We start from the raw sequence: 24,872 nt of genomic DNA, 5'->3' as shown, positions 1-24,872 counted from the left end.
GCCCCCTTGCACTTCCCCTTCTCCCCATGTACTTGGAAACCAAGGTTGAAGGTTTAGCTCACAGGCAGCTGGAATCTGCCACTCGTGCACAGTCCAAAGGAGGAGTCAACAGCTGTGAAGTGAAAACAGGGCCCTCAACAGTAGCAGAATGCCCCGCTGCCCACACCAACCATCAGTCAAATCCCAGAGAAGAAAAAAGCCTCGAGAATATTCAACATTTATTCAAAGTGCAATAAGAAGAAACAGTTCTCCTGTCCCTGTGACAAGGGAGCAGAAAGACCAGCCAGGAAACACAGCCAAGGTACGTCATTGTGCTTTGCTTCAACACTTGGAGCCGGCACTCCAGGCACTAAACACCCCAACCATGCAGCAAGTCCACCCAGCTCCAGACCGGGAGGACATCAACACCAGCCCCATGCAAGCTCTGGAGGTTCAGGCCCCAGCACTCAGCCCCAAAGCTCCCCACAGGGTCGGACACCGATGAATCCTGCGGGAAGGGGTTCTTTGGCAGGACTATTTGCTGGCCTTTAGGGCTGGAACAGCAGGAAGCACTGGCAGTCGCAAGTCAAGGCTTATCAGCAAGAGCTGGAATACTCCACTCGGTAACACACTCATCTTCATGGCACTGGTCAAGTCACAAACACTCCTACAACACCCCTACTCAGCAGACACAACGCTTGCCTTGTCATATAGCTGAAGGAGGGGGGGGAAGAGGTCATGCAGCAAGGTAACGCAGAGCTGCATCAAGCTTAGAGGGGTCCAGCTCAACAGGTTCAGCTCAGATTAGCACCCTAGGCTGTTACTCCCTAGGGGTGGCTAACAGCACAGCCCGCAGCCAAAGCTGCTTCAGCACCCTTCAGCCAGGTGGGGTTTCACATTCAGACCCCCCTAAGGATGGGGATGCTCACCTCTGCCTCTCAGCTCTGCCATAAAACCCAGGGGCAGAGCAGTTTGTGGGCTCTCAGGCACACACACACGTGCAACTGCTGTGCTAGGACAGCAGCAGGGACTGCCCGGTGTGCTTTGGCAGGGTTGCATAGACATCTACAAGTGGTACAGCCAAAGGGAAGTGTGAGAAGGAGAATCCACAGAGGTGCAAATACCCAGGTCTATGCAGTGCTCTCTGTTTCTCTCCCTTTCTCACAGGCAGCAAAGTTACCCCAGGATTTAGTCTAAGAACACTTCTAAGCTTAGAAATGATTGACCTAATGAAAACATTACAGTGTACTAACGGTTTACTAATGCCCTAAGTGGGCAACCCTGGGGAGGCTCCGAAGCAAACAGCCCTTTCCATTCCTTCGAACAATCTGTGTGTAAAACCCAAGGATCTTAAATTAAAACCCAAGTAATTAAAACTGAGCCTTGATGCCTAATGAATGTCCAGAGGCACTTCCATATAAACCTCAGCCTCCCGCTCCAGGGGAGAACGGGACAAGGTCCTTCTCATGAGTGAGTCAAGTCAAGGCATGTTTGTAGGTGCAGACTCTGCTTGCTTCTTTACTCGGCTTCTTGCTTCCTCGCTGAACCCAAGGTGCTCGGGAAGGCAAAAGAAACCATCTGATGTTGCAGGACTTGGAAAGGGTGGACGTAACCGCTGTAAAACCTGCGCTCCAAAGGAAGGGAGAAGGCTGGGATGGGCTGCAAGTGGGAGAAGAGCGCAGGGACAGGCGACGGAGCCAGGTCTCTCCTGCTAGCACCCTCCTGTTCTGCATGGCCTGACATAACAGCCCAGCAGCAGCTCTCCCCCCTCACTGGTGATGTCAATGTGCTTCCCTGCTGAGATCTCATTACCCCATTCCCCCTGTTCTCCCACCTGGCCACAGCCACATCTTTAGGCTCCATCCAGCTCCGTCCCAGCTCAGCCGCCTTGCTCCGTGCAGGCAGAGCCACGGGGAGCTGCACGATGTGAACAGGCCGTGGTGACACTGGGTTAAGCAGGGCAAGCATTCCCACCTGTACAGCCTCCACGCAGCTCCGGCCGGCTCCTCTATCGCCCCGTGTTGCTCATCCCTGAAACCTTCGGGCTTTTGATGTTCAGGTTCTCATAGACGGAAGCTGACTCATCATCAACCCTGTCAAGAAACAAAGCCTTAACATCAAGAGCCTCCCTGCTCCGAGGCAGGTAAGGGCCCAGCCAAGCTCCCTTTGGCCCTCCCCAACCTTGTGGATAGGATGACATCAAGCCTCCTGCTGTTTTCAATCTCTGTTTTCCTCTCCCTCCAGCTGGGACCCCCCCTTAGGTTCAAATACAGCCTGGGGATGGAGCTTTGCACCTTCCTCTGCATCAGCCTTTTGTGGATGCAGTTTCTGTTGGATCAGTGGATACAGACCCTGGTATTTCCTACTCTTACTTTCTCTACATATCCAGCTTGTCTGGATCTAAGGGAAGGAGAGGGCTGCTTTAAAGGCCAGATCCAAGTGCCTCTAAAGGAGGTTTGATGCCCAAAGCTGGACACATAGGACAGAATACGTGACATCTCTTTTGTCGTCTTCTCAGATGGATCTTTCATTCTGCATGAGCTCAGCAACAGCTTTGCTGCCTCCACTTTAACACCCACCCCTGCTCCTTTCAAAACCAACCCTGCAACTCAAAGTGCCCAAGAGCTCTGATTTTATATAGCTGACACATGTCCCTGCCCACTCTCCTTCATCTTATGACCCCTCTCCATCACTTACTGCTGTCCCATCACTTGGGGCAAGAGGAAAACACATAATCTGGGGTATTTTCTCTCTGCTTATATAAGGAACTCATGCTACTTAGCACATGGGTGCGAACCACCTCCCTCTGCTCTCATCTTCCTTCACATTCTGCTGTAAGAGATGCTCAGTGGCAGTAGCACAGCTTTCAGCTCATTCTCCAGAGCCAAGGATATGGGGCTCTGCTCACTAAAGGCTTGGACCCGTTTCCTCCTCTCCTTTCCCAAAGCATAGCACACAAGGAAGATGCTACCACCACTGTGCTGGGATCATCTGGTTGGTTTAAACCATTCCCATAGGATGCCAGCAAGTGGTTAAGTGTCAGGTATGGGAGAGACAGGCTGGCAAAGGATAAAACACTTCACTCAAGCTGTTCTTTCCACTGATCAAGTTCTTATCCTCGGCAGAGAGACGTTCAGCTTACACAGTGTGGGTCCGTGGGGAAGGGGGCTGTCCCTTGCCTCTGCCCTTGTCCATGGGAGAGTAGCCAATATTCAAGTAGTCCCGCTCTTTCCTTTTATTCCTCTGAAAGAGAAAGCAAAGACCATAGCATCCCATTCCTAGGAGAAAGCCTTACAATATCCCATGTGCCAGCAGGAAGCAGGGCTATGGGCTTATCCCCGTGTCTTTAGGGCAGGATTTGGGCTCCAGAGAGAAGGCAGAAGCGATGCTCGGTGCAAGCCAAGGTCTGCCCTGGCTTTCCCAATCCAGCTGAATGGGACTTACCTGTTCTTCCTCCAACCTCTTCTGCTCAGCCTCGATGTACTGCTGCACAGCCATGTAAACAAACTTGTACTGGGCCTCGGTCTGCACCATCCCCGAGCGCTGCCTCCGCACCATCTGGATGGTTTTGGGGATGTCGATGTCGCAGTCCAGCCCTGCTCGGGAACAAGAAGGGCACATGGAGGGAGTGGGAATTCGGCTGGAAAACTGTTTCCTTAGGGTATCTTGGAAAAGCTTTCCAAACAATCAAAAGGACTTGGTGCATCTCAGGGCCTTGGAGATGCTTTTCAGCCTTGGACTGTGGTGGCTGAGGCATAAGGCAGGGAAGACTTGCTTGGAGCAAGGGGAAGGGAAGGAATTAGGTCTGTTCCACAGCAGCTTCCTACGGATGCAGACTTGGCACCCTTGCCTGGTTTATGAACTAGATACAACCAGTGCTGAAGGTACCATTGCTGAAGAGCATCCACCTGCCTCAAGGCTCCTGGACCATGTACAGAGCTACCACAGAGAGCTCCGTAACATCTCTAGGCTTTCAGGAGAAGGTGACAGCCCTTCTACACAGAAGAGTCCAGGGGCCTCATTTCTAAATGGGCTACTGGAGTTACAGCCTCACTGAACCTCCTTCCCTCTGCCCTCAACAAAGGGGGTGGTTCAAGAGACCCTGAAATTCCCATTGATGCCAATGGGAAGACTCTCCTGTGCGTGTTGCTGAAAGCTACCCTCGCTACAGAGCTCTCCATGGGCACACCCAGTCAGAGAGGGTTGCTGTTTCATTAAGATAGAGCTCCATTTCCTCTCCTATAGAGAAACAGGGAGCTGGGCATCACACAAAAGCCCTTCTCACCCTGCATTCAGGCTAAGCCTATGGCCACTGTCTCCCAGACAAGTCAAACCCCCTGCTTGGAGATCCTGTGTCCACAAGAGCAGGGTTAACCCATGAGCAGCCAGAGCAAGGCAAACAGTGAAAGCCACGAGATAGCCATAAGGAAGACATACCTTGCCTGTGAATAATATCCACCAGAATATCTATCACTATGATGGTGCCTGTGCGTCCTATTCCAGCACTGGAGAGGGAGAAGAATAAAATCAATGGAAGGTATCCCTGCCTTTGGGAGAAGGGTGGAACTGGATGAGTTTAAGGTCCCTTCCAACCCAAACCATTCCATGATTCTATGACAGGCCCAGCAAAAGGCTGACCCTTACAAGAGGAGGCAGGTGTTTATCACCCATCCCCACTGCAGTGCCCCACTGCCAGCCACCCTGCTCCATACCTGCAGTGCACTATGATGGGCCCCGTGTCCGGAATGCTTCGCTGTGCCCGATTCACTTGGTCCAGAAAGCTCAGCACCCCTCCAGGCTCATTGGGCACCCCATGGTCTGGCCAGCTGAAGTACTGATAGTGCTTCACCAGCCTCGGGCGCTCATCCTGCAGGGAACAGGCATCCACCATGTCTATAAACCCTCTTATGACGTCTCTCCATCCCTTCCCTTTATCAAAGCTGGGCAGTGTGGCCCGGCAATGGGACCATTACAAACACCCAGCAAGCAAACAGCAGAGCCCCATCTCCCTCCCCATGGATGCCCGGTGGGCAGGCGGCAGCAGGACTCACCCTGTCGGTCCTGAGGATCTCCAGCTCCCGCAGGTAATAGCCCTGGGCCTCCCTCTCGCTCACGTTCCGCACGCAGATGCACCCATACTCCTTGGTGCAGCCCTTGTCCGGCCAGTAACGGAAGCACTTGTTCTGCATCAGCACCAGGTCACACCATTAGTGGATGGGGAGATGGAGGAGGCAGCCCCAAGCGCCTTGCTCAGGGATGCTGCTGCATTCTGATGGCAGGGAGCCCCAGTGCAGTGGTTTAAGGGAGATCACACATACACTGATTTCCTATGCACCAGAAAGGGCTATTCCTCTAGGAAGAACATGATCCCGAGGGGAATCTCCCTCCTTAGTTAGCCCCAGCCTCAGGTATTGCTTTGGCAAGGGTAAAGACTTAACACACAGCTCTGAGCCGCTGGTCTGGTCATTGCCTAACTCCTGAGCCAAACCTCCATCCCAAGGGGCTGCAGGTCTGCCTATACCCCTCCTGTCCTCCAGCACATCCCTCTTTGCCACGACTCTGCCAAGACAAGAGGTGGTTTGTGAGCGGAGCCATCTCTCATCTCGGCACCGGCCTGCTGCAGTCCCAGCCTCCCTCTCACTCCAAAGCAAAGCCACTAGTGCCAACCATAATGAACTACAGAAGGCAGTGCTTGTAAATGGCTCTGCATGGAATTTCACTGTATTCCTTGGCCTCTGCCAACCCACTCCTGGTGAAATGCATACAGGTGGTACACAGCTTGTATAATCACTTTCATGCTTCACACAGCTTACAGCCCCGCTCCTTGCTCTCCAGCCTGCTGTAACAAGCACGAAGCCTTCTCTCTCTGCAACCTGCAGTTGCTCTGAAGACATAGGAATAAACCCCTACCCACTTGAAGCAAGTCACGAGGGACACCCCATTAGTACTTATGGGGCTGTGGTACATTTCCTTCATGAAGAAGAGCTAAAGCAACATCACAAGAGAGAGGATAAATTAAACGCAAGCTAACCAGAGACAACTCAACACTGTTAGTGCCAGGTAACTTGGTGACAGCACCCTACAAGCGCTCACCCTGCCCCGCTCCACCTCCTTGGTTGTCATTACAATGACGTGACTGTTCTCTTGATACACCATGGTCCAGAAGTCGTTCACTGTTGTCTGCAGGCAGCCCTGGGTGGCTATATAGATCTTGCAGTGCTCCGAGTTCCTTCCGTCTTCAGGGATGCTCTGAGGAGCAAAGGAGAGGAGGCACAATGAAGCCAGTGATGCTGGAGTGAGGAATGAGAACTGCTTTAATGCGCTCCAGGCGGATGCGGCTGGAATAAGGTTTCCCAAAGGTTGGTGGTTAAGTGCCAGAGCAGAGCTGCTGGAAACACAGCTTCAGGCAGCTCTTAGCTTACAGATGACAGTTATAATTTGACCTCAGAGATAATGTTCAATAACAAAGTCTGGGTCAGGACCTCCTTAAGACGTGTAGGAAAGGAGATAAACTCATAGATAGGGGCAAAGAGGACATGACAGAATGATGCGATCCCTTGGGATGCAGTCAAAAACCACAGTCTGGACCCAGTGAAAGCCACTGGTCCTGATGGGCCATCCCCCCAGGACTTAAACCACCAGGACAGCGCCAAATGTTGTCTTCCCTTTCCCAAGTACCTTGATGTAGTTGGCATTGATGTAGTCCGACCCTGGCACACTCTCATCCACGTCTCGGAGCGCCACCCGTGTGGTATCAACTGCAGAGAGGCCCAATGGACACAGGAGGGTCACACACACAGGGCACCCACTGCTGCCCATGCAGCCATGCAGCCACATGGGTAACCACTGCAGCAGAGGGGGTAAGATGCTCTCTGATAACACTTAGTGGCACTTCAACACTGTCTGGCTCCCAGTGCTGCTGCCAATCCAGTCACTTGGGTGGGCATCAATGATCTGCAGTGTTGCAACCAACCTGAGCCCAAGTTTTCCACTGTTGCCTTTAGAAGCTCTGGCTCTGTGACTTCTGGGCTGCTCTCAAGCATGTTTGGGCTCACAGTACAAAGAGAGGAGAGCAACCCACCAGTTTCCCATGCAGAAGGAAAGGACGGGGTTAGAAAAGGGATGGAGAACACTGTGAACTGGACCGCTTCACTAGGACACTGTGCATCTCTTCCCAGCTCAATCAGCAAGCTCTGCAGGGTTAACTAACCCCAAAAAGACCAGGTTTTGCCATTAGAAACTGTGGTAAAACCCCCAAACCACTACTCAGTGCCTCCTTACAGGGAAGGATGTTCTTGTAGCGGTTCTTAGCCTTGTTCTCCGGTCGCTGTCCCTCCTTCCTGGGGTAGAGGAGCTTGCACTCTTGCTGCTGCAGCATCTGTGGGGCAGAACACAACAGAACAAGGTGGTTTTGGGCAGACAAGGGGAGTCAGAGGCAAAGAAAGGGCTCTTTGGATGAGCTGCTTGGCTTCCTAATGCAGAGATGAGCAGAGGGAGTGGTGGCAGGAAGAGGACTCCAGTGCTGGGAAACCATGACGTTCCCATGCAACTGTGATGCTCTTCACCCACAGACACAAAAGGGACAGAGCACAGGAGCATCTGGTACCTCAAACTCCTCCCAGAACCCTTGCTTGGCCTTCTCACTGTGGTCTGCCATCTTGTTCAGCTCCTTCACTCTGTTCTCAATGTTAGCTGCGTTGATGCGCGTGGCGTTGAACGGCTGAAAGAGATGGAGACAGAACAGAAACCACTTTCAGTGACACAAAGACAGGTAAATTCCCCCTTGAATGGACCCAATTCCTGCCAATGCCTCCAAGGATTCCCATAGGCAGGAATTGGGTCCATTCTTGACGCAGGGCCAGGATGTCCCTAGCCGATGTGAGGCTGGACAAGCACAGCAAGCAGCCCATGGGATGCTCTGGGAGCAGGGAGTGCAGATCCCCAGGAGCATGGGCAAGCAAGAACCCACAGGCATGTGCTGGAGCAGCTCTTACCTGCTTCAGATGAACCACAGCTCCTGATTTCTCCACCATGGGGTTCTTCTTGTAGTGCTCCACCAGGTCTGTGAGCGTGTCGAACCTCTCTCCTCCGCCTACATCATACTTCCCATCTGGCTGCAGGAGAGGGGGGTAAAGCCACAGTGAGATGGGAGCACTCAGACCCCATCTGTCTATGGCAGGGACAGGGAGAGCACATTCCCAACCTGGTAGTGGATCATGACATGGGTCACGTGTGGTTTCCGGTCCCCAGTCTCCATCTTATCCTCATTTGTCAGCACTGACAGGACAAAGTCTCCTGGTTTGCTCTGGCTCTCCCGCACCAGGAAGCTCCCTGGCTTCCCCTTCTCCGTCAGGAGCTTCTCTGCCTCCTTGCCAGTGAGGTGCCCATGGTACCACCTATGGAGTGTGATGGAAAGAAAGGTCAGCTCGGAAGCGCACAAATCACTGCCACGGCAAACCCACGTTAGGCTCCCAGTTTGACTGCTCAACCCACTGCCATGAATCCCAGCCTGGGTTGGGTTGAAGGGACCTTAGAGCTCATCCAGTTCCAACCCATTGCCATGAACAGGGACCCCTTCCACTAGAGCAGCTTGCTCCAAGCCCCTGTGTCCAACCTGGCCTTGAACACTGCCAGGGATGGGGCAGCCACAGCTTCTCTGGGCACCCTGTGCCAGCGCCTCAGCACCCTCACAGGGAAGAGCTTCTGCCTTATACCCAAGTCCTTATTGTGGTGCTGGACACGGGACTGGAGGGGAGGTATCCCCAGAGTGAAGCAGAGGAGGAGAACCCCTCCTTCCACCTGCTGGCCATACTCCTGATGGGAGTAGGGATCCTGGGGAGGGACTCTTCATTAGGGACTGTAGTGACAGGACAGGGGGTAACGGGTTCAAACTGAAACAGGGGAAGTTTAGGTTGGATCTAAGGAGGAAATTCTTTCCTGTGAGGGTGGTGAGGCACTGGAATGGGTTGCCCAGGGAGGTTGTGAATGCTCCATCCCTGGCAGTGTTCAGGGCCAGGTTGGACAAAGCCTTGGGGTGAGATGGTTTAGTGTGAGGTGTCCCTGCCCATGGCAGGGGGTTGGAACTGGATGATCTTAAGCTCCTTTCCAACCCAAACCATTCTATGATTCTATAATACATATAGATATAGATGTTGTGCCAGCTCTATGCTCTGGCTGTGGCAGGTGAGCTGCCTTCAGTGCACAGCAGCACATCTCACCTACACAGCAGCCATCCATGGCTCAGGGACCACCATAGACACAAAGAACAGCTTGGAGCGAAGCAGAGCTTCAATCCCCAGCGCTCAGCAGTGGCTCTGGCAGATGCCACAGGTCCCATTCTGAAGGGGCTGGCTCCTGGCCCAGCAGCCAAGCTGCCAGGAATTGAGAGAGGCTCAAAATAACCTTCCCAGGTCCATGTGATGGGATCACGTCACGTCTGGGCAGCCTTGTCCCAGGGGATGAAGCTTATGGAGCAGCAGTCAGTGATGCTTTGATGCCTTCGAGTCCCAACTCAGCATTCTGCATAGGCAGGCGGTACCAAGCTGGCTGGGACGACCTCTAAAGAGCAAGATTCCTTCTTGCAGGCTGGGGAAGGCACTGGGATCATGGTGCTGCATGAGTTGTGCAGTTATACTTCACCTCCGCTGAAGTACATCAGTGCCTGCTTACAGCACTGCTGCCATTCACACCCAGGGCTGGAAAGAGGCCACCCTGACGTGTCCTGCTATATTCCGACACCATCGTCATTCCATATATTTAGAGGACTTGGCCCCTTTCCCTTCCCTTCCTCTTGATGGCACCAGATGTGTGGTGTGGAGCAGGAATCCTTCTGGAGCTTCCATGCCAAGGCAGACTTCCCTTGGCAGGAGAAGAGGGGGAAACCCAGCTAAAGGGGGTTTCCACTTTTCCAGAGGTTCTGTAATGTGCTCCCAGCACCAGGGGCTGGGAATGAGCAAAGAAACCTCCCTTGGGAGCACGGGAGCTGGAGGGACTTCCCATTGCCTCACATGGTGGTGTGGAGGGGAGCACTGAGACCAGCCTGCACCAACAGCTGGGAGCCTGCTTTAGCATCACGAGGGATTCCCCTCTTCAACCGCTGTGTCAGTGCATGGGACACTGGGGGAAATGAGGGGGGGAAGGAAAACAGGGGTCACTGGAGTGTCCCGGAGCAAGGGGACGCTGGTGGGAACATCCCCCATCATCCATTCCCATCCCTGCAAAGCAACAGTGTGGTGCTACGGGATGAACAGTGGCTACAGAGTGAGATGGGATGGGGAAGGCTTAGGGTTAGGGTTAGGGATCTGCAGCAGACAAGTCACTCGCAAGGTCTCTCTTTTAAAACCAAAGCTATCCTGAAGGATACACCGGTAAAACCCCTTCCACACAGGGCTCTGAGCAACCTGATTGAGTTGAAGATGTCCCTGCTCATAGAATCATAGAATGGTTTGGGCTGGAAAGGACCTTAAGATCACCCAGTTCCAACCCCCCTGCCATGAGCAGGGACACCTCACACTAAATCATGGCACCCAAGGCTTCATCCAACCTGGCCTTGAACACTGCCAGGGATGGAGCATTCACAACCTCCCTGGGCAACCCATTCCAGTGCCTCAGCACCCTCACAGGAAAGAATTTCCTCCTTAGATCCAATCTAAACTTCCCCTGTTTCAGTTTGAACCCGTTACCCCTTGTCCTGTCACTACAGTCCCTAATGAAGAGTCCCTCTCCAGCATCCCTATAGGCCCCCTTCAGATACTGGAAGGGGGCTATGAACAGTTAGGGCTGGAGAGGACCTTAAGATCACCTAATAGGGAAGGTTGGACTAGATGAGCTTTGAAGATCATTCTAACGATTCTATGGCTCTACATTCCCATTTGGTTAAGAGCTAGAGAAGGCTCATTGGCACACGGTGATATTAACATGAGCTCCTGGGCCTTGCTGTTATCCAGCCAGCTTCTGGTCGTGCCCGCCATCAGCACAGCTCAGGAACCACATCCCAGCGATGCGCATCTTTTGGGTCGCAAAAGCAGCATCACACCCCCAAGACACCCTTTAGGCTGCTGCCCAAGCCCAAGCCCAAGCCGGGTACGGAGAGGCTGTTAGAAGGTGCTGTACCTCTCCGAGGTGGGGTCCTGGCAGTTGAGGGGGTACCTCAGCTCGATGACGTTGCTGTTCTTCTCCCGCAGCAGCCCGTGCTGCTCCGTGTAGTACTGCACCAGCTCCGCGAGGGTGGCGAACTTCTCCCCTCCGTACAGGTCGTAGTAATCCCCCGTGTTCTGGATCTTGATGTGTGTCACCTCATCGTTCCTCCTGGGGAGGGAAAGGAGGCGAGACTGTAAAGGATGCGGGAATGGAAACGCAGCGCTGGTGCTCGGATGCCGCCTGTCCTTCACTTCCACAGCAGGGAAGGGATGGATGCTGCTTGGCCAAGGACTGACTCTGATCCTCACAAGCACCCAGCTCGCTCTGCTTCCCAGATAACCTCATGCAAAAGAGATGAAGAACTCCACCTTTGCCATCCCTTCCACTTCCTATGTTCCTTACCCTCTACATTGGATGAGGCTCTGACCTCCCTCTGCTTTACAGGGAGCAGTTTTCTATGCAGAAGGGTTCTCCCTATCATGTAATCACTTGAAAAGAGGAAAACCATCACCCAAACCAATATACTGCCTATTTACAAACCCTATGAACTGTTCTGGAAGGGTCAATGCTTTCCCCTCTCCAGTGGTGCCCTCAGGGCTCAAGGGAATCTGGATGCCTTTATTAGCCTGCTCCAAGAGCCTCCTCAACCAAAGCCCCTTCTGCTTCCTCAGAAGGCCACAGTGACCTGTGACAGGCAGATTAACTGCATCTTAACCACACTCAGCAGCAGTTCCTGTGCTGGGTGGATGAGCTTTATCGGAGAGATCTGGAAACCTGGACACATCTCTCATGCTTTAACGCCAGCATCTCTTGGTTTGTTGCCAAAGCAACGGTGACAGTGAGATGCAGGAGACCTGAGGTGCCGTAAGCAGCGCTCCAGGTAAGAAAATTCCTTTCATGGAGCAGGGAATTGGAAATGCTACAGTGGTCTGAGCATGGGGGTAAATGGAAGGAAGAGCTGGACCACACAGGGGGTCTCTGTAGTGTTATTATCCCCCATTCCTGCTGCCTTTCTGCAGCAGGGTACAGCTCCCATAGCAGTGAAAGATGAGGCATCAGGATGGTATTGGGTATCCAGCCCCAGCTCCACAAGACCATAGGATCATGGAATGCTTGGGGTTAGAAGGGATCTTAAAGATTGAGTTCCAATGCTGCTGCTGTGTACTCTAGCACAGCCCATTGACCAGCCAGAGCTGAACCTGCTTGTGCACACGGGCTGGTTCTATGAACAAGATGACTTGGCAACGAGATCTCTGTTTTAAGCCTTGAAGAGCCCCTAGAAACATTAACAGCACTGGGCTAGCAGAGCACTGTGTGCTCCTCCTCCAGACCTACCCTTATTAGCACTGCTTATGATTAGACAGCAACGCTCCCAGCCACAGTCACCTCATGCCATGTGTTCCCCCTAAAACACTGCCCTGATAGATGGCCACATTCCCATCTCCTTCATCCCAGCTGCTAAGGAGGAATTTGTCAATGCAGTTTATGCTCTGTCTGGCATTGAGGTGATTCCCAGTTAGAGCCGAATCAGTGGCAACAACAACAGAGGCAGCATCCACAGCACTGCCATCATCCCGCATTAACAGCAGAACAAAGGCAACAGAAGACCAACAAACAGGCTATAACTGCATCAGGGTCCTGCTACATCCTCACAACGAGGTCTTGGAGGTAGAACCATCCATGTGCATTACGGGGAACCCATGAGCAGCACCCCATGGTATTTAGAGGCTTCAGAGCCTGGCAGTGTTTGCGTCAAGGGTTCGAGCACATCTCACTGGGTAGAAACGAGAACTGGCTGCTCAATTCCCATCCCATTCAATGACAATGCTTCTTACCCCAAAGGAGCTGGCCCGTGGCTTCTGCCTTCCATGCCAGCAGCAGGACCTGAAGGGCCTTTGTGCACCACAGAAGGCAGCAGATGAAGCTGTGGTTTGGCCACTTGGCCCAAGGCTCAAAAGCTCCCTTCTTTCCACAGCTCCATTCCCACACCCCAACCCCATTAGGGACCTACAAAGGCTCAGTTCACAGACCCACCCCCAGCCCAAGGCCTTTGAGGGATGAAAAGCAGAGGGAGAATCAGGGTCATTTATCCCATGAGCCCTCCAGGTCATGCTAAACACAAAGGGCATTGATGAACCCCCATTCCCTTCCCATTTTCTCCTCTCAAAGCTTGCGTCAGCTCTGCAGCTCCAATCTGGGCAGCACAACTGGCGTGCACAGCAGCAGCATCCATTGGAGTGTGTCCCCCCCATGCTGGCTAGTGAAAGAAAGCACAAAGGAGATGCCCAAAGCACTCAGCTGCAGGGCATGGCTACTTCCATCAGACACACGGCTCTCTCATAGGGCTGCAGCACTATTTAATAGCAGAATCAGGCTGTTTTGGCAGGGTCAGCAGTTAGACAAGTGAGGGTTGCTCTATTCCAAGTCAAGCTTCTTTGAGCTATTAGTACAACTAGTAGATACTAGTTATTAGTTATATAGATATTATTATTAGATAACTAATATCTATATCTATTAGATAACTAATTAGATATCTATAGATAACTAATATCTACATATATAATATAGATAATCTATAATATATAGATCTATCTATAATATAGATATATCTATCTATAATATATAGATATTAGTTAAACCCTCCAGATACCCAAGAGGGTTTCTTGATCCCAAGTGTTCCAGCTTGTGAATCTGTGTTCCTATGCATTGACCACCAGCACAGACCAGTCTGCTCTTCTTCTCAAGCACAGCCAGTAAGAAGAGGACTCACAAAACACCCAAACAGACCCTTTTTTGTCACTGAAAGCAACAGAACCCCTTTAAATGGCAGAAATACCTTGGCCTGATGCACCCCCAGAAGCCTTTCTTGGTCGTGTGTGTGTGTGTGTTCCCTGCCTGTGCCTGGAGCCTCACAGATGGGAGCCCATTGACAAGCTGCAAAAAGCAACCCAAAACCACCCCAAAGACTCTCTCTGGATAAACCAAGGTGATTCTCCCGCAGGGTTTAGAAACGTGGCTGTTTGCTTTCAATTACACAGGAGTCTGGGCTCAGAGAAAACTCCCTGTTCAATACAGCACAACAGAGCAGACATTTGCCTGCACTTCCAGAGACACCGATATGGGAATTCTGGAGATAGGTATAGGGTTTGAATTCCTCATTCCCAATCCCTAGGATGAAGCTGCCTTCTGCAGCCCTACTGCTCACTTACAGTGTTAGAAGCTCCACAAGGTGCTTATGGACTGAGGGCATCCAACTACACAGTGATCTCACACTTTGGCACTGCTTCCTTGTGCTTCTTGCATTCCCAAAGGTGCTCCCTGCTCCATAGACACCCAGCCTTTTGCCCTGGGAAGGGATGGGAAGCACAGACCACTTGCCAACCATCTGCCATCAAAAGGATGCTTTCAGACTCCTCCGCTTTGCCAAACACGAGCACAAGCGAGTCAAAGGCGTCTATCCGTTTGCATTACATCTCTCAATGAACTATCTGCTTCCAAACGAATTCAAGCCACTCAGCACGGAAATAAGACATCCCAAGGAGGAGTTTAGAAGAGGAAGGAGCCAGGTTTAGCTCATGACAGCAGTTTGGATGCAGAGCTGAGGTTGGTTGGAAGACCAGGACAAGCATCATCCATTCATTAACCATATCCTATCCCCTCCACGTGGGTTTGCCTCTTAAGAGGGAGAAAACAAAGCCCTATGAAGACTTGTTGCTGTAATGGTAAAGGCTGAGGAGTGCACAGAGGGAAAGAAAGGAATGAAGGGAAAACAGGCTCAGAGTTGCATGGCAACATCATAACTTCCCTGTTATTTCCTTGCCTCTCTTTAGGGACACGTATCTGGATTCACACCAGCACACGGCCACTCGCTGTGTGGTCTGGTCAGCCCGAACCCCATCGCCTGCTTTCTGCCCAGCCCACATCCTCTCTGTAATTAAAAGGAGCTGCATTTCCCCTCACTGCTGTTCAAAGAGCCTAGAAGAAGCTAAAAGGGGGTTGAAAGGAGGAGGAAAAGGTTTTGGTTGTTTTCCTCAAGGTGCTTTCTCCTCCTGACCCCTTTATTTTAGGTACTTTTTCAAAGACATCCGTGATGTTTCCTTTGAAAACCTTTTATTTCTCAGAAAGGGGAAAAATACAGAGACCTGTCCAGTTCAGAGGTAAAAAAAAAGCTCTTTCAGGATATAATCCTAGGTGAGGATAATAACACATTGTTCCATCTATATGTGTAATGTAGCAGGAGAAAGGACATAGGGGAAAGACAGCAGCCCAAGCTTTCACAGCACAGAGCTACTCATTCTCTACTCCGTTAAGCGTTGCAGCTCTAATTCCCAACAGCATTTATGCACATGCTTTTTGCCATCATCAGTGGGAGAAGAGCGTATCACTTAGATAAGGTATAAGCAAAACTGCTCTGCTGGATGGTGGCCATGTCCAGGCAAGTTTTCCATAGCCAAACCTTCCAAACCATGGGATAGAGATGGGATGCGCCAGGAAGGAGCAAGGACTTGCAGGTCAAAGTAGTGAATGGAAGAATTCTTTCCTTGTCTTCAACTCAGGAGGCCTCAAAGCTCAACACGCTGCTCTGGGTCGTGTTTAATGTGCTTTCCTGGAAGCACGGGATGTGTCAGAGCTTTGGGTTACTCACAACTTGGTCAGACTTTCCACTGGGTTACAACCAGCCCAGTGGGTTGTGCTGGGTGTTGTTCAGTACTATGATAGCAAGGCTCTGCTCTTAACTGGCAGCTCAACACTGCAGGGCATCACAGATGCATTCAGGGCATGAATTAGCTTGAGCTTATGGCCAAAAGAATGGAGCTGTTCCGTGGGATGCCCAGTTGGGAATGGACCAGGAAAGGTGGAAGATGACAACAGCAGAAACACACATCGCCTTTGGCTGAGGAACAAGGACAGAGTGAAGGGAAGAACATGGACCACACAGCACAAAGCATCACTGCAGCAATGCAGGGCTGGGATCTGGCTTCTCCATCAAAGCCATTCACCCTGCTATTGCAGGGTCACCGTGCTGCTTTCTGGGTGTCTTTCCACATCAGGGCACTGCTGCAACTGCTTGCACAAGCTGGTGCTGTCAGTGCTTCCCTTTACCATCAAACAACAGCCTGACTCACAAAGCTACACTGAGAGAGACACTGAGCTCACATGAAGATAACCCCCATGTTACACGTATTGCCTTGCTCAAGGCAGCTCTCTGTGAGCTTATTTTCCATCCCAATTAGAAGCACTTCCTGCCTCTCTCATTAACTCACAGCTGTTTCTGATGGCAACATCACTGGGGAGCTGGTGAGGTCAGCCCCAAACGCTCCCACCCAGCCAATGCATGGGAAAAGATGGAGTTTTCCCTTCTGTCGTGTTGCTCCATAGGGTGAGAAGCTGTGGTCAGTCAGAGCCAAAGAGAGGCAAAGGATGCATTCCCCAAGACAAAAAGAAGCATTGAGAGAGATAAGGGAGCTGTAAACCCTTCCTCTTGCTATGACACAACTGTATTATCATACAGTTTATATATATATATATATATATATCAATCATTATATAGTTTGGCCATTATATGGTTAAGGCAACAAGAAGAGGGCAAAACCTCACCAGAGCCAGCTGGCATCCCCACACTGCTCTGGCCAGCAGTGAGAGGTGCATGGGGAGGGCTTGAGGCTCAAACCACGCTGGAATTGCTTATGTCCTGTTAGATTCAATGCCCTGCCAGGAGGAAACGCTGGGTCCACTCCATCCTTTGTACATCCTTTCTCTAAGCACGGCCTTGGTCAAAGGGTTTACAAACTCCCTGGAGTTTCCTCAACAAAATGAGGGTTGTTTAAATTCAGCAGAAGCCACCCCAAAACCAGGGTCTGTGCTACCAGCACCCGGAGAAACCTTTGCTCTTTCCCTGCGTGGAAGGTTCCTGTCGAAGCCACATGGGGTCAATGCAACCTTTTGCCTCTCCAGTTCACCTTCTGAGTGGTTCTACCCCATAGCATCAGAAGGGGCTACAATAACCATGGATAATTTTCCTTTCCACAACCACCCTTGATCCCAAAGGACACAGGAGCACTTTAAAGGCGATGCACATGATGCTGGCTGACACAGCCACCCTGAGGCTGGTCGGCAAGTTCAACCTCTTATGGAGATGCTCCTGAGATCCCTTACAGACACAGCAAACAAGGCAGCTGCATTAAGTTCCTTTGAAATTGGAGTGAGATGATTCATTCCTGCTGGGATTGAACGCATCTCCACAAAGTAGAAGCGGGTTTGCTATCTTCCTCCCTCTGGCAACACATCCATAAGCACAGAACTGACCCTGGCAGCACAGGGATGAAGGAAGCAGGAGGAAGCAGCGCTTGGCTTTTAGCACATCCTCTGCAAGGGGGATTGTTCCAACACCCTTTTACATCGAGTGGTACCACATCGCTGTGCAGCTCCACTCCCACTGCACATCATCCCTCAGAGCAGGCTGTGCTGGAGCACTCGGGACAGCCCCTTCCCCTGTGCTTACCTGACAGAGAGAGTGAAGTCTCCTGGGTTGCTCTTACTAGGTCGAGCCAGAAAGCTGCCATGGACACCCCTGGTCAGGAGCAGCTTCTCGGCCTCAATTCCGCTGATGTTGGGATGAAACCACCTGCAAAGTGCAAATGGGACACGTGAAAGGGGGTTTAGATAGGATCATGGAACGGGTTGGCTTGGAAAGGACATGAAGATCATCCAGTGCCAACCCCCCATGCTCATATCCACTGGCAATTGACCTGAGTCCAAGACCTGCATCCCTGGGGGCACTTAAGGCCTTTCTTTAAGGGTCTGGATGGCACTAAAACCTCCTGTTCTCCCCAGCAAGAACCCAAGGCTCAGGTCTTTGGTCTCTCCCATTTGGTACAACAACCTGCTCTAGTGGAAGGTGGCCCTGCCTGTGGCAGGGGGTGGAGCTGGGTGAGCTTTAAGGTCCCTTCCAACCCAAACCATTCCAGGATTCTCCTCACAGGACCAGCAATGGCCCCAAAGCAAAGGAAACGCTGCTTTGGATGCTGCTGGATGGCGAACGGGACACAGCAGAGAAGGGAAAAAGAGACAGCTCACCCTAAGGGGAAAAGTGTTTCATCACACTGTGCGCTGCTTTAATGCAACCTTTGTATTTTAAGTGCCATTGCTGATGCTATCAGTCTTGATCAAGCTTTTATGATGGAATCACAAGAACTGGTGCTTCCCCAGGCTTTACCGCACACTCAGTGCATACCAGACCAATGATTTCCCATGTGGCACCAGCTTTATGGCTTCATTTTATAGAAGCCACTGAAAACCCCCTTTCTAAAGGCCAGGCTCTTTTGAGTAATCTCCAGTCACCCAAAGTGAGAGTCACTCAGCACTGAAAGCATTGCTCAGTCTTAGATCATGCTCCCGTTGACGCTCCTGCACGGGATGCTGTAATATTTTCCATGAGGAAAGAGGAGAAGAGGAGCCACAACGAACAGAGAATAGGCTGCACACTCAAATGTCCCTTATGAGCAAAGGGCGATGGTGTAGGAGCCCCTGCAATCAACACTGCAGCTTTCCAAGCCAAACAGGCCCTCAAAGAAGCATCTCTGGATGCATTTAGGGACCTGGGGCACTGCTGTCTGTGGATCGGATGAGCAAACCCAATGTCCCCCCAAAGGGGTTGCAAGTTCAATGGCTGCAGAGGAATGCACCACCTCGCATTAGGAAATGCACCCAAAGACAACCCACAAACACAGGCACACACACACACACTCACTACGGTGTTTGTCTCCGAGATACACATAGAAAAGGGCAAGAAATGTCACCATCCCCTCCACAGTTTGGGATTTCCTCCCTCCCACCACAAGCCAAACAGCTTTGACTGAAGAGCCTTGAATTCTGGAGGAGAGGGCTATTAGGGAAGAGCCATGGAAACAGATGGTAAACAGGAATCCCAGCGTTTCCAACCCTTGTATTCCTGACATCACCAGAGTGACACCCTTTCATAAACGCACTCTGCAGGGCCAGCACTCCTCTGTGCTACCAGCATCGGGATGGATGCTCCTAATGGAGCTTAATGGAGCTCAGGGACACCACGAAGCTGCCAAAGGCCACTTGTAATGCTTCCACTGAATGCATCATGGCAATAAAGGCAGCACAATCATCCTAGCCGGCAGCAGTAGGGAACCTAAGGTTATCTCTGGTGTAACAGTGGCATGGGAGCTTCTGCAGCCTGTACCCATAGCTGTGAGCACACATGGGTTCCGAGGATCCCAGACTGGGTTGGGTTGGAAGGGACCTTAAAGCTGATCCAGTTCCAACCCATTGCCATGAACAGGGACCCCTTCCACTGGAGCAGCTTGCTCCAAGCCCCTGTGTCCAACCTGGCCTTGAACACTGCCAGGGATGGGGCAACCACAGCTTCTCTGGGCACCCTGTGCCAGCACCTCAGCACCCTCACAGGGAAGAGCTTCTGCCTAAGAGCTCAGCTCAGTCTCCCCTGTGGCCGATTAAAGCCATTCCCCTTGGCCTGTCCCTACAGGCGCTTGTCCCAAACCCCCTCTCCAGGTTTACCTGCAGCCCCTTTAGGCTTAAACCCCACAAACACCCAAGAGCAGGACAGCTCTGCAGCAAGAGACAGGGAAGGAGCCTATCGGGGGTCAATCTGGGGCTCTGTTCACTTTAAGGCTGCCTTTGGTGTCACCAAAACCCAAATGCTCAATGCCCTTTCCTTTAGGACAGTGCTCCCAGTGCTCGGGCAGGAACCAGACCGCACACGTACATGCAAACAGCTTGGTCTTCAGCTTGCAAGGAGCACAAGCAACGCGCCGAGGAGAAAACCTTCACAAACAGAAGGGGGAGGAAAGGCAATACTGGACTGCAGCAGCAGAAAGAGGAAGCAAGGAAAGCAGGGAAAAGGCCCTCTGCAAGCATAGGCTCCTCTGCCATGTGTTTCCAGAGCAAAGGAAAGCTCCTCTTTGGATGGATGCATATGGACGGGAACGTGTTGCTTGGCACTATCACGCCCAGGCTGCCCTCCTGAGCCAAGGATGCTACAGGTCTGTGGCACAAAAGGGGCGTTTTCAAATGCAAGGTCACATCCACGTGGGAATTCTGGTCCTGGAACTTGCTTTCCAGAGGCTTCTGTACCTGGATTACAAAGGGTTTCACAAACCCCATGAGGTTTTGCAGGGCACATCCTCAAGCCCTTGTGTAGGCTCAAACGCACCTCTCCCGCATTCCCAGCTCCCACCTCCCTCCCCATTCCAATGGGGCAAAAAGACCAACGGCAAAACCAGCCGGAACTGAACTCAGGTTTGATGTTTAATGGTTAATCTTTGATGTGTGATGGTCACCCCATCCCGCTCAGCATTCACCATGAGCCGCCTGCTCTAAAGCTCTCTGCCACTCCATCCTGTGGGTTGAAGGCACAACTGCTGTGACCACTGCATAGCCCAAAGTGCTTTTATCACCCCAGCCCTGCTGTGCTTGCAGAAAGCCTCTCCTAGAGGTGCTCTTCATTATGGTCTTTACTGGAGTGCATTTGTTGGGAAGCAAAACCAACCCACAACAGGGCAGGGAAGCAGAAAGCACCAACCCACACATCTCGCACTAAATGGTGATGCTAAAACCTCCCAACAGCCCCCAACAGCCCCACGGGCTGCATCAGGGGAGCAAGCATCACTTGCTTGCAGGAGCACTGGGTTATTTAGGAAGATCTGCAGTATTCCAAGGAAGAGGAACAGTTCAAGGCCAGGCTGGATGGGGCTTGGAGCAAGCTGCTCTAGTGGAAGGTGTCCCTGCCCATGGTAGGGGTTGGAACTGGATGAGCTTTTAAGGTCTCTTCCAACCCAAACTATTCCATGAGTCTATGAAACTGTATCTCCAGCACAGGGGAAAGACAAGTGCATCATTAATATCACACCAAGCATCGTTGTGCTTGGTCTCTGAGGCAACCACTCAACTGCTGGTGCTCATTGCAGAACTGACTCACACCTAAAGAGCTGCTTTCAATAAGAGTGGGGATCGAACAACTTCTCATCTCTCCAAGTGAATCCACTCCGTGTGCTTCAGGCAACGCAGAGCAACGTGTTTCCCTGCCACCTGAAACCAAACTGAGAGTAAAGAGCCACCTGCAAGTGCCCTACAGGAGCCAAGGCTACACAGAGGAACTGGTTTAAACAGAGAGAGGATGGAGAGACTGGTGCTGCAGTGCTAAGTCCCCAGCTCAGCTAAAGGAGGATAGTGCTGGTAGGGACCTCAGAAGCAGAAAGGTCTGGTAGCCATGAGAGCACCAGAAAGCCCATTGTAAGACACCTGTAACCCATAAAGGAGCCATAGGGATGGCAGTCACCAACGTGGTGAGCCCTCAACAGCCCTTTCCTTGCAGACAGCCCCTCAAAACACCAGCCCCAGCTCTGAAGTCCTCACGCTGCAGCAGCTCATCACCAGCTCTCACACCCCTATGCTCCCCATTGGCACCAAAGCCTCCTGCCCATCAAGGCACAGCCCTATTCAAGCACTCAGGGGCCAGCACAAGCAGATCTGGGCACAGGTCAGGCAAAGGCAAATTGGTTTCTCCATGTAGGATCTACCCACTTACACCAAAGGCAGATGCCATCCATCCTCCGTCCATGCATCTGACTGATGCAATGGCCACAGACCCTTCCCAACCCTGTGGGTATCAAGCAATGGTGGTGGCATAGCTCCCCAAACCCAGGTAAATCACATATAGGGATCTCCAGCTTCAAAACAGGCCCTTGGGTGGGAGCAACATTCCAGCAGGAGCTCTGGAAAAGGAAACCTTTCCCTATGTATCACACTATTCAATAATTTCTCTTTAATTACTAAAGAGTCATCGCTTCCATAGGGGATTACTCATTTCCTCCCGAACAAGAGCAGGAATGCTTTCTTCTGTTGGAATGCATCCTCGTGCACCCTGTCTTGGGATAAAACAGAACAAATAGTTGAGCAACACCCTCAGCAACCTATAAACCAAAGCAGTTTTAAAGCCTAGCTGGGAATCCCTGTATTCCAAACAGCTCCAGCAAACATCCCATGGATAAAAGGCACTGTACCTGAAATGATACTTAAGAAATGATTCGGATGCTAGGGCAATAGGATCCTTCAATCTATAGGTAAAGGGTAAAGCTCCTAAGTGAGGTCCCAATGGGGATGGAAGCAAGTTATTCCACATCACCTTTTCTTTTCCCCTTCTCCCACAGCTCACGGAAGGCACAATGAGCATCCTGCCAAGTGCCCACCCACTGCATCCCCTGGTCCCTGGGTCTGAAGCCCAATTCAGCCCAACCTCAGCAAGAAAACATGGAGTGTTTGCAATGGTAAAACTTGCCTTTGTTAGGCTTGGAGAGGATCAAAGCAAACGTGGCTCAAGAGACACAACGCCTACAGCTGTGTGTGTGGTTTGGTCTGGTGCCACGCAGCTCCAGCCCAGCAAGCTGAGGTGGTTTCCAACTGGAAAAGGAGGAGGAGGGGACCAACAACCCCCAGGCCTCCTTTCTGCTATGCTACAGCCCCACAACACCAGCCAGGAACAAGGGGCAGTGTTAAAGATGCTGTTGGTACAGGGGTGATGGACCCCTGGTTCCCCAATCAGAGTCACGCTGCGTCCCACCACAGTGATGAAGGGCAGGATGTGGGATGCAGCCAAGCAGTAAAGCACTGAGGATTCTTCCAGCACAGAAAGGAGAAGGGTGACTTGTGCGAGCAGGAGTAACCTGGGGCAATGCAGTGCTTGGCAAGGATGAGTTTCCTATTCGGCACATAGAAAGAAACCTTCAGAGCTGCTTAAAGTATCCCAGACCTTCTTATCCCTTTATAAAGATGCATCAATTGGTTGTGTTTGCACTCAGAAACACTCCTTTCAGTGCTATACAGCAAATGAATCCCACTAAGCTCTCCCTACAGAGCTGAAGTGAGGCTGATGCTGTAACACTGGGTTATAGCAGCACAAACCCACAGTAAGGTGCTTGCGCAGCATGGCATGGCATTCCCCACACCTCCTGGGGGGAAAAGAAGGTAAACCAGAGGATGGGCTTTCCTAGAGAGATGGAAATAAGCAATTCCATGTTGGTTGAGGAGAAATCCTTCTTGTCCTGCAACACCTCACTCAGCAAACTGTGCACGTGCCATAGAGCGAGGCTGCGGCTGGCTTCACGATGCTTCCATACTGAACTATTAGAGTTCACATCTTCATTAAAAGCTGTTCTACACAGGCCTGGCTGCATAGAAATCATTTCTCAAGCCCGACACAGCTGCAACAACCTCCTTTGCTGGTTCTGGTCTGGTTCCATTCAAATCCCATCAGAAGGCTCATTAGATCAAGCATAGCCCCAAGGGAGTGCATTAAACAAACACACCCTGCAGATCCATGTGGTTCTACACACAGGTAAATGTTTCCCTTTTCCTAAAGCAATTAGCATCATGACAGCCAACTGTGCCAGTGCACATCATCTAACATCCCCCAAGACTCCTGCAAGCAACCTGAACACAAACAAACCCATTCCTAACTCAGCAGCCCCATTTCCATAGCAGGTACACCAGTCCTCTGGGGTCCAACATTGACAGAAACCAGCTTCTCTCCATTCTATGCTTTACAGAGCATTTTCCTAATGGATCTCACACTCCAATGGGAATGGTTAATAATGTCTCTGAGAAAGTACACATCTGATTTGCACCGAATTCCAGTAGAATCGTGCAACAGTTAGGGTTGGAAAGGACCTTAAGACCATCCAAGGTCAAATCCAGGTGTCTAACGTGCTCATTTGAAGAGTCCAACTATGGCACAACCCAAGTTCCCAGCACCAGCACCAGCAGCCAGCTCAAAGCAAACAAGGTGTTTATGCAGCAATTATGGCCTGTTTCCTCCAATGCTTAAGGGACAGCATAAGAAATGGGGACTATTTTATACCCTCATAGTAGAGAACGTACAGCTATGATTTAGCCAGTCCCGCCGCCCTTCTGCAGGCTGTACCACTACTGCTTCCGCAATACCAGTGTGAAACAGCCTTGGCTGCAATGGAAACTTCAGCCCACACCTCTGCCTATTAGGTGATGACCTCCATGAACAGCAAAGCAGGGCTGCTTTGATCTGCAGAGCAGCACGTACCCAGCGCTCCCCTGTACCACGTTCAGAGAGGGGTTAATTCACCACCCACATCTGGCTCGAAACTCATGCTACATACAGTCACAACGGCTCCACATGCAGCTCTTCGCAAGAGCTTGTCCACAGATGGCACTTGCAAGACAGTGGGTTTGGTGGCTAAGATCAGCTTTATCACTGTCGTTTAACCCCACTTCCATTCCCATCCCTGGAGACCTGGAGGAAGGAGGCTGCGCAGACCCACACATCCTGGGGGAGAGGGTGGCTTTTGCTGCAACGGGATGCTGACAGTACACATAGAAACCCCAGGGACAGCAGTAAAAGCACTCCAGGAGCTCCTTCAGGCAGGCCCTACAATAACAGAGGCAGACAACACCCTGCTGGCAGGCAGCTGGTGCAGCATTTACCGGCTCTGGAGCCTCAGCTGGCATTAACTGTTAATGAAGATCACCTCACATCTGGTCTGTCTCCCTGATGCCAGGTTCCACACTCATTCACTCCCTATGATTCAGGCCCTCGATTCCAGTTACTCCAGTCCATGCTTGCCGTCGGCCCATCTTCCCCTCTTCACGTGTGCCCCACTCATTCACCTTCTCCCCATCTCCCTGCTGAAAGCAGCACCGCATTCATGATCTGTCACAGTCTCTTAGCAAAGGGT

The 24,872-nt window shown here is 51.5% G+C and overlaps 1 protein-coding gene across 1 annotated transcript in view; it reads right to left on the bottom strand.

Annotated features, from left to right (window-relative positions):
* Positions 1-203: 203 nt before the first annotated feature.
* Positions 204-24,872, bottom strand: part of LOC130598111 (tyrosine-protein phosphatase non-receptor type 11-like) — a 40,457-nt gene continuing 15,788 nt past the window's right edge. The window contains exons 2-16 of the mRNA XM_057407222.1: positions 17,621-17,743; positions 11,092-11,286; positions 8,183-8,375; positions 7,974-8,093; positions 7,586-7,699; positions 7,261-7,357; positions 6,658-6,737; positions 6,073-6,228; positions 5,031-5,162; positions 4,692-4,846; positions 4,417-4,484; positions 3,424-3,575; positions 3,122-3,222; positions 1,954-2,072; positions 204-1,603 (exon numbers count right to left, since the gene is read on the bottom strand). Coding sequence (XP_057263205.1) covers positions 1,988-2,072; positions 3,122-3,222; positions 3,424-3,575; positions 4,417-4,484; positions 4,692-4,846; positions 5,031-5,162; positions 6,073-6,228; positions 6,658-6,737; positions 7,261-7,357; positions 7,586-7,699; positions 7,974-8,093; positions 8,183-8,375; positions 11,092-11,286; positions 17,621-17,743 — 1,771 coding nt within the window. The 3' untranslated portion in view covers positions 204-1,603; positions 1,954-1,987. The remainder of the gene's footprint in view (positions 1,604-1,953; positions 2,073-3,121; positions 3,223-3,423; positions 3,576-4,416; positions 4,485-4,691; positions 4,847-5,030; positions 5,163-6,072; positions 6,229-6,657; positions 6,738-7,260; positions 7,358-7,585; positions 7,700-7,973; positions 8,094-8,182; positions 8,376-11,091; positions 11,287-17,620; positions 17,744-24,872) is intronic.

Source organism: Pezoporus wallicus, unplaced genomic scaffold, assembly GCF_028554395.1.
Source record: "Pezoporus wallicus isolate ANWC-B61680 ecotype Strahan unplaced genomic scaffold, APGP_CSIRO_Pwel_v1 contig_14689, whole genome shotgun sequence".
In the NCBI taxonomy this organism is placed as follows: domain Eukaryota; kingdom Metazoa; phylum Chordata; class Aves; order Psittaciformes; family Psittacidae; genus Pezoporus; species Pezoporus wallicus.
This window is presented reverse-complemented; position numbering and strand designations above follow the sequence as displayed.